General features: G+C 54.4%; 1 protein-coding gene across 9 annotated transcripts; it reads right to left on the reverse strand.

The window, feature by feature from the left end:
• Positions 1-1,401: 1,401 nt before the first annotated feature.
• Positions 1,402-13,326, reverse strand: SLC38A5 (solute carrier family 38 member 5). Of its 9 annotated transcripts, none has more exons than XM_034949459.3 (17): positions 13,180-13,326; positions 12,226-12,327; positions 10,762-10,815; positions 10,600-10,675; positions 9,852-9,967; positions 9,689-9,762; positions 9,120-9,212; positions 8,905-8,983; positions 5,772-5,854; positions 5,107-5,165; positions 4,881-5,018; positions 4,592-4,671; positions 3,860-3,960; positions 3,524-3,639; positions 2,607-2,751; positions 2,411-2,514; positions 1,402-1,638 (listed from the first exon to the last, which is right to left on the reverse strand). In XM_034949459.3, exons 3-17 carry the CDS (start codon positions 10,812-10,814, stop codon positions 1,468-1,470), a joined length of 1,488 nt encoding a protein of 495 aa, XP_034805350.1. In that variant the 5' UTR covers position 10,815; positions 12,226-12,327; positions 13,180-13,326; the 3' UTR covers positions 1,402-1,467. The 9 variants fall into 9 exon arrangements, with proteins under 9 accessions (XP_034805350.1, XP_008957507.1, XP_054962582.1 ...); XM_008959259.4 differs by lacking the exon at positions 13,180-13,326 and adding an exon at positions 13,073-13,168; XM_034949458.3 differs by lacking the exons at positions 12,226-12,327; positions 13,180-13,326 and adding exons at positions 1,788-1,908; positions 11,776-11,796 and having other exon boundaries at positions 1,409-1,638.
• Between the last annotated feature and the right edge of the window lie 439 nt (positions 13,327-13,765).

The following is a 13,765-nucleotide window of genomic DNA, read 5'->3' on the forward strand; positions in this document are numbered from 1 at the left end:
ACGAGAAAGCCACAAACAATATGTAAATGAAGAAGACACTGTAAATGATATGTAAATAATTTACAGACACTGAAATTGATATGTAAATGATTTAGACACTGAAATTTGAATTTCACATAATTTCCAAGTGTCACAGAATATTATTTCTTTTAATAATATTTTTTCATTTTCTTTTCTTTTTTTTGAGACAGAGGCTGGAGTGCAGTGGTGAGATCTTGGCTCACTGCAACCTCTGACTCCCGAGTTCAAGTGATTCTCCTGCCTCAGCCTCCTGAGTAGCTGGGATTACAGGCGCGTGCCACCATGCCTGGCTGATTTTTGTATTTTTAGTAGAAACGGGGTTTCACCACGTTGGCCAGGCTGGTCTAGAACTCCTGACCTCAGGTGATCTGCTCGCATCGGCCTCCCAAAGTGCTAGGATTACAGGCATGAGCCACCATACCCAGCCCCTTTTCTTTTTGAGACAGGGTCTCACTCTGTCACTCAGGCTAGAGTGCAGTGGCATGATCATAGCTCACTGCACCCTCAATCTCCCTGGCTCAAGCGATCCTCCCACCTCAGTCTCCCAAGTAGCTGGGACTATAGGCTTGCACTATCACACCCGGCTATTTCTTTTAATATTTTTTGTAGAGATGGGGTCTTGCCGTGTTGCCCAGGCTGCTCTCAAATGATCCTCCTGCCTCAGACTCCCAAAGTGCTGGTGATTACAGGCATAAGCCACCATGCTGGATCCACCTTTTTTCAATCATTTAGAAATATGAAAGCCAGTCTTAGTTCAAGGGCCATACCAAAATAGGCAGCAGGATGGATTTGCCCACTCGTGTGTCAGAACATCAACTCCAGGGCACTATTGTCTGCTTGGTTCACTGCTATATCCCCAGCACCTAGAATAGTGCCTGGCACCCAGTAGGCTTTCAGGAGATGTTTACCAAGTGAATGAGTGAAGTCTTTTTCTGTGTGTGAGATGGAGTCTCACTCTGTCGCCGAGGCTGGAGTACAGTGGCACAATCTTGGCTCACTGCAACCTCCGCCTCCCGGGTTCAAGTGATTCTCCCGCCTTAGCCTCCCAAGTAGCTGGGACTATAGCGTGCACCACCACACCCAGTTAATTTTAGTATTTTTTAGTAGAGACGGGGTTTTGCCATGGTGGCCAGGCTGGTCTCAAACTTGTGATTTCAAGTGATCCGCCGGCCTCAACCTCCCAAAGTGCTGGGATTACAGGCGTGAGTCACTGCTCCTGGCCAAGTGGGTGAAATATTAAGTTGAGTAGCAAGTTACTGAAAGAGTGAAGTGAGTGAATGCATGATCAGGCACAGTCCCACTCGCAGGGCTTCAGTTTGCTCCAGCCTGGACTCCAGCAGGCTCCCCCAGCAAGACTAAGAGAAAGATCAGAAGGCTGAGTCCAGAGTGGTAGCTCAACATCTTTATTTTTCCTCTTTAGCCCGAGGGTAATCCTGACAAACAGCTTCAGCCAGGAGGAGGCAGAGAGGACTGGGCTGGGCAAAGGCTCCACCAGGACCTGGCCGCCGCCGCCGCCGCCGCCTCCTCCTCCTCCTCCTCCTCCTCCTCTTCTTCCTCCTCCTCCTCCTCCCATGGGGTTGGGGTTGGGATTAGGGCCATGATCCAAGCTTGGCATCCCTGGGGAGGAGGGAAGTGGGCCAGTCTGCAGCCTCTGCTGTCCCCCGCCTCTGATAACCACGTTCATGGGAACCAGCCACCTCCACATGTTGGGCAGGAGGGACCCTAGGGAGCGGCCCTGACCCCTCCATGTGCATGCGCACAGGGACCTGGGCCAGCAGGGCCTGATCAGTGTCCAGACATGCGGCTCTGGCCTGTGGCCCAGTTGGCAAACATAAAGCCTAGACTGACGGCCATGAAGAGGACTCCCAGGACTCCAAAGCACAGGGCCTGTGGGCCAGAGAGACAAGATGGGGCTGGTTGGGACTCCTCACCCAGTTGCCTTCTGAGAATGTTCCTCAAGTCTTCCACCTCCTTCAGAGAGTGCTCCATCCATTCCTGACCCTCCTCTGTGTGCCCTCTCCTTCCTTACAGCCAGCCCCTTTCTGCGAGTCCTTCCACCTTCCCAGGACCCATGACAGAATACGTTCCTCCATCCTCCTTCTTCAAAGTGCTTCCAGCTCTCTTCCCAATAGTGCTCTTTCCATCTGTCTGGAGAATGCTCCCTCTATGCCAGCCTCTGTTTGAGTGCTCCCTGTCTTCCTGGACCCTGCTGGTGCTCTGTCTCCTCTGCCCCTTCCTAAGACAATCACCTTCATTCTTCCAGACCATTCTTTCAGATGCTCTCCCAGCCCCCTCCTATGCATGTCCCTTTCACCTCCAGCCATCCTGGAGTGAGCACTCCCTCCTTGGAGTGCTCCCGCTCTCCCTAGCTCTGCCCTGGAATGCTTACCTGGATCTTGGGCCAGGATAAGAAAGGCTCCACCTCAGAGGGTACGATGCGGAGGTAGAAGATGCTGGGGAGGATGAAGATGAGGCTGGGGGCTGAGGTGGACCCTGGAGAACAAGAAGGAGGGACAGGAGTCAACCTGACTTGGGGACAAGGCCCATATTAGATGGGGTATGGGACTGGGGTGAGGTTTACTGACCGATAACTCCAAAGATATCCCGGATGGTTGGCACACAGATGACAAGGACATTGACCAAAACAAGCAGGATCAGAGCTATGGCCACATGTCGTGGCCAGCTGAAGGCCTTGCCTGGGAAAAGCAGCTGCTGCAGGGCCCGGCGGATCTGTGGCCAGAGTAGGGTGGGACAGAAGTCAGGACCCAAGTGCTGCCCCCCTTCCACGTGATCATCTGTCTTTAGCTCCACCCTCTGGCTGAGATCCCTGATTTCCCCTCCCTCTGACTATCTATGGCTCCACCCTGCCTAACCCAACATCTGTGTCTCCATGTTCTGAACAGGCTTCCTGCCTCCATCCTCTGACAATCCACGTCTCTTCCTTCTGTCTGAACACCCATCGGCACCTGCACCCACTGTCTGAAATCCTTGCCTCCTCCTCTAGCTGACCATCTTTGCCTTCTCCTTCTGTCTGACCATCCACCGATCCTTCCACCCTGTGTGAGCTCCCTGCCTCTCTCCATCTGACCTCTACCTCCCTCCTCTGTCTAATTAGTTCTGCCTCCCCATCTGGGAGACTTGACCCTCCTACATCCCATCACTTCAGCCTCCACCCTTTTTCTGTCCATCCCTGTTTCTTAGTTCTACCCTCCAACTGACCCTTCCTGCCTCCCTCTTCTTTCTAGCCATCCATCTGTGCCTCCTCCCTCCAACTGACTACCCTGTCCCCTGACCCTCTCTCTCCTGCTATCTATGTCCTCCCCACTTCTGTTTATCGATTTTTGCCATCTCTGTCCATCTGAAAACGCTGCCCTTTCCTGTCTGTCCATCCTTGCCTCCTTCATCCATCCATCCACTCCTGTTTCCAGCCTTGACCCACACATCCATGCCTATGCCCTCTACCCATCCATCCATGTCCCTCTGAGCCGTGGGCCCCACGCACAGGGAACAGCACGACTGGCACAGTGAGGGTCACCGCAAGCAGCACGGCCAGGCGCACACAGAGGATGAGCGGGTCCTTCTGGCTGTACATGTGCAGCATCTCCGCCTTCACACTGCCTGGGCCATGAGACAGAGGGTATGGGATGCAGGATGTGGAGAGAGCACCAGGACCAATGCCCCAGAAACCCATACATACATGCACAGTGACAAAATCCACACAAGTGAGGCACACCTTCTGTTTGGAAACTGACAGGTCCGTGGTCACAGAAGGAAAGAGCTCAGAGGCTCCTGCCCCAGGCCTCCCCCTCCCCCCAGCCCTAGCCCCAGCCCCACTCACTGTAGAAGGTGAGGTATCCAAAGGTTGCTGTGAGCCCATACATGCAGAACATGGCCCCAATGGACACGTTGGCCACGGCCTGCATCCTGCGCTTGGAGGGCCTGAGGTGTAGAGGTCGTGGAACTGTCATGCCCAGACCCTGAGACTTGCCCCAGGTCCCTCAAAGCCAGCCTCCACCCTCCAGAGTCCCCTTCTCCCAGACTGACATTCAGCTGGCACACATGGGGACACCCGTCTCTGCCTCCCCTGTGACTAGCCAAAATCCCCTCTCTGACTATCCATATCTCCCCCCATATGACTGTCTCCCTCTCCCCTGTGTTTGACTGCCACTGCCTCTTCCATCTGACCATCCATGCTGTCCCTCTGTCTGATCATCCACACATCTCCCATCATATCATCCCTGCCTCCGCCTCTGTCTGTCCGTACCTCCCTATCCCCATATCACCAGCCATGCATATCACCCCCTCCATCTGATCATCTGATCTCTGCTTCCCAACTCTGTCCATCCACATTTGTGCTGGATATTAAAATAGGAGAATACTTAAGCCCCAATCAGCAAACAGTCACTACCCTGAGTGCCCCAAGACCTCCTGGCCACCCCAAACCCCTCCCATAACACAACCTAGCTTCCACCAAGTGACAGTCCCAGGACTGCTGTAGGGAGTGTCAGACATTCTGGTTACCACCCCACTTGCTGGCCCATCATTCAGGCCCACTTGCCTGCCCACTCACCGGCAGAGCTCCGTATAGATGGGCAGCACCTCAGGGTGGCAGACAAAAGCAAAAGCCATAATGGGCACTGTGTAGGACATCTAGGGGAATGCCCGAGTACATGGGATTAGAGCCAACAGGGGTCCATCCCCTTCTTCCCATCCCCCTCCCGCCCCGTAATCGCCCTCCATATCAGACACATAGAAGCTCCCAATGTCCAATATCCGGCTCCACTCTGAGCAGGATGCACCATATGACAGAACCAGAGGGCCTGAGTGTGATGCAATCTCCTACATGCCTGCACACACACCTGTGAGTCAACTGTGAACATCTGGGCCTCACAGCTGCTGTTGAGTCCTTGGCTAGGGAGTCCCACGAGAGCTTCACTCTCCATTGCTGTTTCATTGCGGCCTATAGCACAGCCAAGTTGGAACTTCTTGTAGATGACCTGAGGATGGGGGCAGCAGGGAAGCCAGGTCATGGAGGAAGCTATGTCCCAATGTCCCAAACTCTCTCCCCGCTTCTCTGTGACTCACCGAAACAAGGAAAAACAGCATGCAGGTCAGAGAGAGACCACTGGTGTACCCCAGGTAGCCTAAGAGGGGCAAAACACAGAGTCTCAGAAATCAGCCAGGCGTGGTGGCTCACACCTATAATCCTAGCGCTTTGGGAGGCCTAAGCGGGCGGATCACCTGAGGTCAGGAGTTTGAGACCAGCCTGGCCAACATGGCAAAGCCCCATCTCTACTAAAAATACAAAAATTAGCTGGGTGTGGTGGCGCATACACCTGTAATCCCAGCTACTCGGGAGGCTGAGGCAGGAGAATCGCTTGAACCGGGAGGCAGAGGTTGCAGTGAGCCAAGACCACGCCATTGCACCACTCCAGCCTGGGTGACAGAGTGAGACTCGGTCTCAAAAAAACAAAACAAAACAAAAAAATCAATGGACCCCCGGAACAGTGAACTCCAAACACCTAGTCTAGCCTTCAAGGTCTACCCACCCCAGTTACCTTTGCATAAGCTTCTACTTCCACCCAGAAAAACCTCCCCTCCGTAGCAAACTCCTACTAATCTGTTCAAGCCCACATCAAATAAGCTCTCTCCTAGTGTTCTGCAGCCCTTGAAAATGAATGGGGGTTTTCTCAGTCTGGCTTCTTCTGTCTAATCCCACTACCCAATGGCCAACCCAGGGAGCCTCTTACCCAAGTGTTTCATGAGGGCCAGGGGCAGGATGATTAACACACTGACAATGATGATGAGGAGGTTTCCCTTCAAGAACCAGTCCCTAGAGAGACAGGAAGACACAGTGCCTAGCTGCCAGCCAAAGGAAACTGTCAGGCAGACACTCACAGAAGACAGCTGGACAGGCAGTTTTCTGCCCTAAGTCAGGAGAGTTAAGCTGACAACCTCAGCTTGAGAAGTCATTCAGGTGGTCACAGTGACAAACGGCACAATAGGGTTGACAAAAACAGTCAAGCTGATTATGAGATTGTCAGATACTATCAGTGGGACACAGCTAACACATACACAGCTGGACAAAACTTGCCATCAGACTTCGCAAGTGGTTGCACAACCAGAAGGTCAAACACCCCAAGTCAGTCAGACTCAATGTAAAAATCAGTCCAGGCCAGGTGCGGTGGCTCACGCCTGTAATCCCAGCACTTTGGGAGGCTGAAGCGGGTGGATCACCTAAGGTCAGGAGTTTGAGACCAGCCTGGCCAACATGGTGAAACCCTGTCTCTACTAAAAATACAAAACAAATTAGCTGGGCGTGGTGGGGAGTGCCTGTAGTCCCAGCTACTCAGGAGGCTAAGGCAGGAGAATGGCATGAACCCGGGAGGTGGAGCTTGCAGTGAGCCGAGATCACGCCACTGCACTCCAGCCTGGGCGACAGAGGGAGACTCTGTCTCAAAAAAAAAAATAAATAAATAAATAAATAGCCAGGTATGGTGGCGCGTGCCTGTAATCCCAGCTACTCGCGAGGCTGAGGCAGGAGAATCACTTGAACCCAGGAGGCAGAGGTTGCAGTGAGCCAAGATCGCGCCATTGCACTCCAGCCTGGGTGACAGATCAAGACACTCAAAAAAAAAAAAAGGAAGAAAGAAAGAAAAAAAAGAAGGAAGGGAGGAAAGAAAGAGGGAGGAAAGAAAGAGAGAGAAAGAAAGAGAGAGAAAGAAAGAGAGAAAGAAAGAAAGAAAGAAAGAAAGAAAGAAAGAAAGAAAGAAAGAAAGAAAGAGAAAGAAAGGAAGGAGAAAATCAGTGCAACACAAGGTGCCAGACACAAAGAGAGTGAGTCACGATCGTGGTATGTCTGACAGGTAGAGCAACAGTCTGATGATCCAGTAGACAAGCCACGATGCAGAGTCCATCAAAAAGTCAGAAACACACATGCATGCTTGTTTGAACAGCTCAAGGTTTGTTGGATGCCTGAAAGTATGCCTGTGGACTGATTTGGCTGCACAGCCAAAGAAAGACTGAAATAGAAACGAAATCATCCAGCTGGCCACACTGTTGGAACCAAGCTCTGAGAAAAGGTGGGATCTGTACAGATATTGGAGGAAGGTGACCAGGCAAGACAGTCAGTTAAGACAGAATCAGCTGAACAACTGCTCATGCATTCAAAACAACTTGATTGAATGCCTATGTTCTAGACATTCACATGGTCTCTTTCTATCTCATATACAGTTACACAGAAATAAACCAATGGGAGCTAACTATAATAATGAGACATCTCTGGTCACACTATCAGCTATCTAGTGTTCTCAGAATCAAACCAAAAATCTAAAAGGATACACACAGAGAGTAAAGATCAAGCACTCAGTTAAAATTGTCAGACTGGCCGGGTGTGGTGGCTCACGCCTATAATCCCAGCACTTTGGGAGGCCAAGGCAAGCAGATCACCTGAGGTCAGGAGTTCAAGACCAGCCTGGCCAACATGGCAAAACCCCGTCTCTACTAAAAATACAAAAATTAGCCAAGCATGGGGGCTGAGGCAGAAGGATGGCTTGAACCTGGGAGGTGGAGGTTGCAGTGAGCCAAGATGGCACCACTGCACTCCAGCCTGGGCAACAGAGTAAGACTCTGTCTCAAAAAAATAAAATTAAAAAATTAGCCGAGCATGGTGGTGCATGCCTGTAATCCCACCTACTCAGGAGGCTGAGGAAGGAGAATCGCTTGAACCTGGGAGGCAGAGGTTACAGTGAGCTGAGATCGTGTCACTGCACTCCAGCCTGGGCGACAGAATGAGACTCTGTCAAAAAAAAAAAAAAAACTGTCACACAGACCAGAGTCAGACTGACAAAACCAGAGACACATCTACACACCATGCAAAGCCCATGGGACCAGAGGCAGAGTTAGCCCATGGGACCAGAGGCAGAGTTAGCCACTGGACACACAGAGCTGTTCATGAAACACACAGAGGCAGCTACACACGTGCAGCTGGAGCACAAGCACTGCAACACACTGTGCATACACACTAGCCCTGCTGGAGTCCCATCGTGCACATGCCCCCCACACATACCGAGCCAGCACAGCAGATCCGGACTCACACACAGTCAGCCAGATGCATAATCAGAACAGTCCAGCATATATGGTTGCAACCATAATACAGAGGACACATAGCCACATTCAGGGATCACACACACACACACACACACCAGAGAGAATTTGCCAGAACAGCCACCAAATCAAACACAGAGATGGAGTTGGCTGGACACGTACAGTCAGAGTGAGTCACACATAGTTGGTACCACAGCATACTACGTGCACACAGACACACTGCTGGAGTCAGCGATCACACACTCACAGCTAGATGGAGTCAGTGATCACACACTCACAGCTAGACAGATTCAGCCAGATGAACCTAGAATCAAGCTCAAACAATCAGCTGGACAGGGGAAGTCAGAGTGACCGAGGGTAAGACACATATGGTTGGAATCCCAGTATACGGGACACAGCTGTAGTCAATCACAGAGCTAGCCCAAGAGAATCAGCCAGGACAGCAGACGCAGAGTCAAACCCACAGGCAGAGTCTGAGTCCATTGGCTATGTACATTCACACACACATGGTCAGCAGCAGAGTAAACCGGACATAAAGAGTCAGCCTCCAGCCAGAAGCAGCCAGAATAAGTCACAAAATCAGCACACGGTCGACTGGACTCCTGTGGTCAGAGCAACAGGCACACAGAGGAATCAGTCTGACCCAAGTGGCCTGCCCAGCAGTCTCAAACTAGAACATCTGGAAGTCAGCTGCACACACAGCGCTGAAGATACTGACCGGGCCTCACAGGCAGAGTCAAGGGGCTGCTGGCCAGCCAAGGGGTGTTGCTCACTCACCCCTCGGGGTCCATGTACAGGAAGGTGCCGATAACCAGGGGGAGCTCAGATTTGATGATGAACAGGTAACTGGACATGGCTGGTGCAGGTGGGGGAGGTGTAAGCAGAAGGATTCTCTTCATGCCCCCACCCCGTCTTCCCCAGCCCAGCCTGGGGAAGCCCACCTCACTCCGCCCTCTCCCCCCAAGCTGACCCCCACCTCCCAGAGTCCTCACCCCCAACATTGTGCAGACAGATGACTGTGGCCACCACTACCTTCCCCGCAGGCCCGAATGCCCTCTGTCCCAGCTGCTCATAGGCTCGGATGCCTAGCGGGGGGAGTCAGGAACAGGGTTGAAGGTCCAGGAGGCCAGGCCAGAGGTGCAGGCCAGAGGGCCCGGGAGCTGGGGAGTTGGGGCTTGGGGGAACCGGCTTTGACTGATGGAGGATGAAGGTGGGGGTTAAGCAGTTGGGCTTGAGTTTGGGGGCACAGTCTGGGAGGTGGGATCTGAGGCCAAGGAAAAGGATGAGGGCTGGAGGTAAGAGTAGGGGTCTTGGAGCCAGACTATGAACTGAGACCATGGTAGGAGCTGGGGAACCGGGGACTGAGGGGTGGGGGTTAGAGGTAGAGTGTAGTGGTCTGGGGGTGGGTTCTGGGGTGTTGGGTCCGGGATCTGGGGTCTGCATTCAGGGAGCTGGGTCTGGGGTCTGGGGTCCAAGGTCTGTGTTGAGCTCTGGATGTGGCTCCAGAGTCTGGGGTCCAAAGGGGTGGAGTGGGGACTGGGATCCAGGCTCCGGGTCTCACCTGCAATACCAGCACAGGTCAGCAGGAGGTGGATGGAGTAGGACGACAGAAGCGCAATGCACAGCAGCAGGGCCCTGCGGCAGGTGGCACAGCTCAGACCTGGCCCCAGGCCTCCCACCTGCCCCACAACACCCCCGGCCCCGCAGGCCACCTATGGACTCACAGGAAGAAGATGACCCCCGTGTGGGCCATGGCATAGGCCAGCCCCAGGATGCCGCTGCCCATGATGGCGTTGCTGAGGTTGAACACTGACATTCCAAACGATGTCTTCCCCTCGAACTGCACGCAAGGAGCAAAGCCCGGGCACACATTGGGACGGGGCACAGGGTAAGGAGACTAATGCCAGGGCCAGGGAAAGACTGGAGAAGAAGCAAGCGGGGTGGAGAGAAGCCAAGGAGAGACCATCGGAGGAGGGAAGAGGCTAGCAGGGAAGAAGAGTTGAAGATGGAAGAGGCTGCGAATGGGGAGAGCTGGGAAGGGGGAAACTAGGACAAACTTTGGAGGGAGCAGCTGGAAGTGGAGAGGACCGGGGGAGGGTGAAGCAGCCACCAGAGGTAAAACAGCTGGGGAGGGGAGACGCTGCGGGTAGGGATAGGCTGAGGATGGGGAGTGCTGGAGGAGGAAGAACAGCTGGAGGAGAAAGGCAGGCCGGGAGGGGAGCAGCCAGGGAGGGCAGTCACTGGGCCGAAGAGCGGGTGGGGAGAAACAAGGCCAGGGAGAGAGCTGGAAAGGGCATATCTGGGGAAGAGGAGTATCTGGAGAGGGGAGCGACCAAGTAGTGTGTAGCTGCGCTGGGGAGATAGCTGGGCAGGGGAACAGCAGGGAGGAGGAGGAGTGGGGAAGAGGGAGCAGTGCGGGAAGAGATTAGCTGGGGAAGGTGCCACCAGGACAGATCCTGTGGGGCCACTCACATCCATGAACTGGACCGGCTTGCTCCCAGGAGCAGGACCACGACTGGGCAGGAAGCCCTCACGTTCTTGCCTGTAGCTGGATAGGGCAGGGAAATAGGGGCCGATAAGAGGGTAACTCTGACCCCTGATCCCTGAGCCCACCTCCTTGGACCCCTGACTCACCCCACAGCATCCGAAGGGAGGGCTCCATTCATCTTTGGATCCTGCAGTTCCATCCTGTGGGCAAAGAAATGGGGTGGGGGGATCAGAGATGGAACGAGCATGCTTCAAAGTGAGGGGAGCTGAAGAAGGGGGGAGGGGAGTCCCATAGAGACCGATGGAAAGACGGAGAAAGAGATAAGGCAGGGGAGCAGGAACAGACAGGGATAGAAATGGAGGCAGACTGACAGAGAAAGAGATGAGAGAGAGAGAAGAACAAAAATCAGAGAAGGAGAGAAGCCAACAGTTAGTTACTCAGAGAGACACAGAGAGAGCCAGTGAGAGAGAAATAGTGGGGGAGAGAGAGACAGAAAGCTACAGAGAGAGCCGGACCCCAGAGCAGATGAGCCGACCACGTGGAGAAGGGATAGCCTCTCCTCCCAGACCCCAGACTCACGCTGTCTCTCTTGCCATCTGTGTCTTTCATTCCCCGGTCCCCCGCGCCACCCCCCCTCCTTCCCTCCACCCTCACCGCGTGGCCAGGCGGCTCACTCCTTGCAGGGACACGTGTCGGCCTGGCTGCCCCACCCCTCCTAATGCCCTCACCCCCCTCCTTCCCGCCTGGGCCCCCAAGCCCGAGACCAGAGCTAATGCAACCTGTTGAGTGAGCTGAGGGTTGGGGACAGACTCGGAGACCCCTGCCCCAGACGCTGCAAACTGCTCTCTGCCACGACTCTGAATATCCTCACTAGAAGCCAAAGACCAGTGCCCGAACCGAGCCCCTTCCCAGGGACAGAAATGACCCAGGGACTCCCATTTGACCCCAATTCTAGGGCCTAGAGGTCTTTTCCAGGGCCCCTAGCAAGTCTTAAACACTCATCTTCTGGCAGAAGTCAATTTGGAGACACTTCCAGACTTGAGAAACTTCCTGGGTGTGGGGTGTGGGGTGTCTCAGGAACCTGGCCCGAGCCCTCATTTCCCCTCCAGAGGAAGAGCTATTTCTGAGACCTTCATCAAAGACCCCCTCCCGTAGCCTACCGAGTTTCCTGGGGTGGGGGTGTCTCTGCAATCCCCACCCGAGCCTGGAGCCCCTGTCTTGTGGGTACAGCGTCTCTGAAGAAACCCCAGCTCCCTCCCGCGCTTACTCCTTGGGAAGGAGGTATCTCAGAAACCCCCATTCAAGGTCCCCATTAGAGCTCAAACTGGCTCAGGAAATCCTTTTCCCAAGTCCTGAATCCCGTTCCTGGGACAGGGAGGGTCTCAAGGAGTCCCATCCCCCACCACCAGCACCCTCCGGAGCCTCCCACCCACACCTGAATTCACTTCCTGGGATCAGGGTACCAAAAGGACCTCCCCACACACGCCATTCCATTCCTCACTAGTGCTAAAATGTCTCCAAGGAACCCCGAGCCCCCTCCCAGGACCCCTACTCATATCTCAGGCCCCCAGGAACACCATCCCCGCAGCCCACGCTCCCTCCTCACCTACCTGCTCCTCTCAGCTCCTGAAGTGGCCGCAACTCAGACTCAGGTTCGGGCACCCTCTCGGCTGCCTAGGCTCCTGCTCTGGCGTGGTACTTTTTTTTTTTTCCTGAGAAGAAATGTTAATTTTAATTTCGTTTCCCTCCTTCTGGCCCTGGGCGGGGGAAGAGGTGGAGAAGGGGCGCCCCCTATCTGGACCCACTTGGAGGGAGACAGCGGTTTGTTTGTGTGTTGATGGTGGGGGAAATGGCCTGAAAGATTGAGGGTGTAGACCCACAGCTAGAGAGAGTGACAGGCAGACAGAGGGGATGGACTCACAGAGCAGACGGACAGCAGGATGGGATGGATGGCAGAAAAAGGTGCAGAGAGGAGACAGAGAGAGAGTAGGAGAACCGAAGTTACAAAGAAAGCAGGCATGAGAAACAGCACAGGAACAGACAGACCACAGAAGGGACAGAAAGACAGATGGGCGGGAGGAGGGGATGCTAGGGGAGCTTGGAAGACAGGCAGAGACAGGGAGAAAGGGACACACAGGCAGACTCAGAAACAAACAGGTGGGTAGGGATAGGCTCGTGGAAACACCTGCAGAAAGGCAACAGGCAATTGGGCTCAGTCATAGACAGGAGACACAGGCTGGCCAAGAGGTGGGGGACAGAGCCAGACAGCTCCCCAAACAGAGGGTAGGACCAGACACACCAGCTCAGAGAGATGAAGGGGCAGAGAGAGTGGTTGAGGCAGAGAGACTCCTGGAGGGACAGGAGAAAAGAGGCAGAGAGAGGCAGATTCAGGCAGAGAGGCCTGGGGACAGCAGGGGAACAGGTGCAGGGGTAGTAGCCAGGCTATTCCAGGCAGACCTCAGGCAGACAGCCTAGTCACGAGAGGACCCTAGATCTTGGGGGCCCCCAGAGGGAGGCAGGGAGGGCATTTGTGGCTGGGTGGGGAATGTGGACTGTGAACTCACACTGTCCGCAAACTGGGCGGGCACTGTAGTCCTGGACCCCACCCCAAGCGTGGGGTGGGGCTTGTCCAAGCCCTGAGAAGTCCCACTATCTGTCTGTCCGTCTGTCTTCTATGGGAGTCCGTCTGTTCACTCCCCTCCAGGCATATGACAGGCATGCCTGTCCCAGGCAAGGCACGTGTCCGCTACAGGATGTCAGGCAGGGTGGACTTGGGGTCTGGGACCACCTCAACTGGGCTGCTTGAAGCCCAGGTGGACAAGAGGCCTCTGTCTGGGCCCCTCACCCGCCTGCCCACCCCCGACAGGGAACACAGAATTCCCGGAAAGGCCAGGAGCTGGCTGGGGCTTCAAAGCTGGCCTAGATGCCCTCACCCCACCCACAGTTAGAGGAGGACAAGGGATGGGGCGTTTACTTCCCCACAGCGGGAGAGAGACTCCTGCACACTCAGGAATCGCAGCTACACAACAGGACCCATCACAGCCCCATCAAGGGGCTCAGATACGGGGGCCAACTCGCCATCACTCACAGAGGTGCACAAAGACTCACAGCCACACAAGAGAATAAGGACTGACAGACATGAACACACAC

The sequence above is a fragment of the Pan paniscus genome, chromosome X (assembly GCF_029289425.2).
Source record: "Pan paniscus chromosome X, NHGRI_mPanPan1-v2.0_pri, whole genome shotgun sequence".
NCBI classification, from domain to species: Eukaryota; Metazoa; Chordata; class Mammalia; order Primates; family Hominidae; genus Pan; species Pan paniscus.

What these genes read in the sequence shown, in the direction of transcription:
- SLC38A5 (XM_008959258.4), bottom strand. An exon ending in ACGGGGGTCATCTTCTTCCT is followed by an intron (nt 9,763 to 9,851) that starts GTGAGTCCATAG and finishes CACCTGCCGCAG; the next exon opens with GGCCCTGCTGCTGTGCATTG. An exon ending in ATCTATACGGAGCTCTGCCG is followed by an intron (nt 3,961 to 4,591) that starts GTGAGTGGGCAG and finishes TCTACACCTCAG; the next exon opens with GCCCTCCAAGCGCAGGATGC.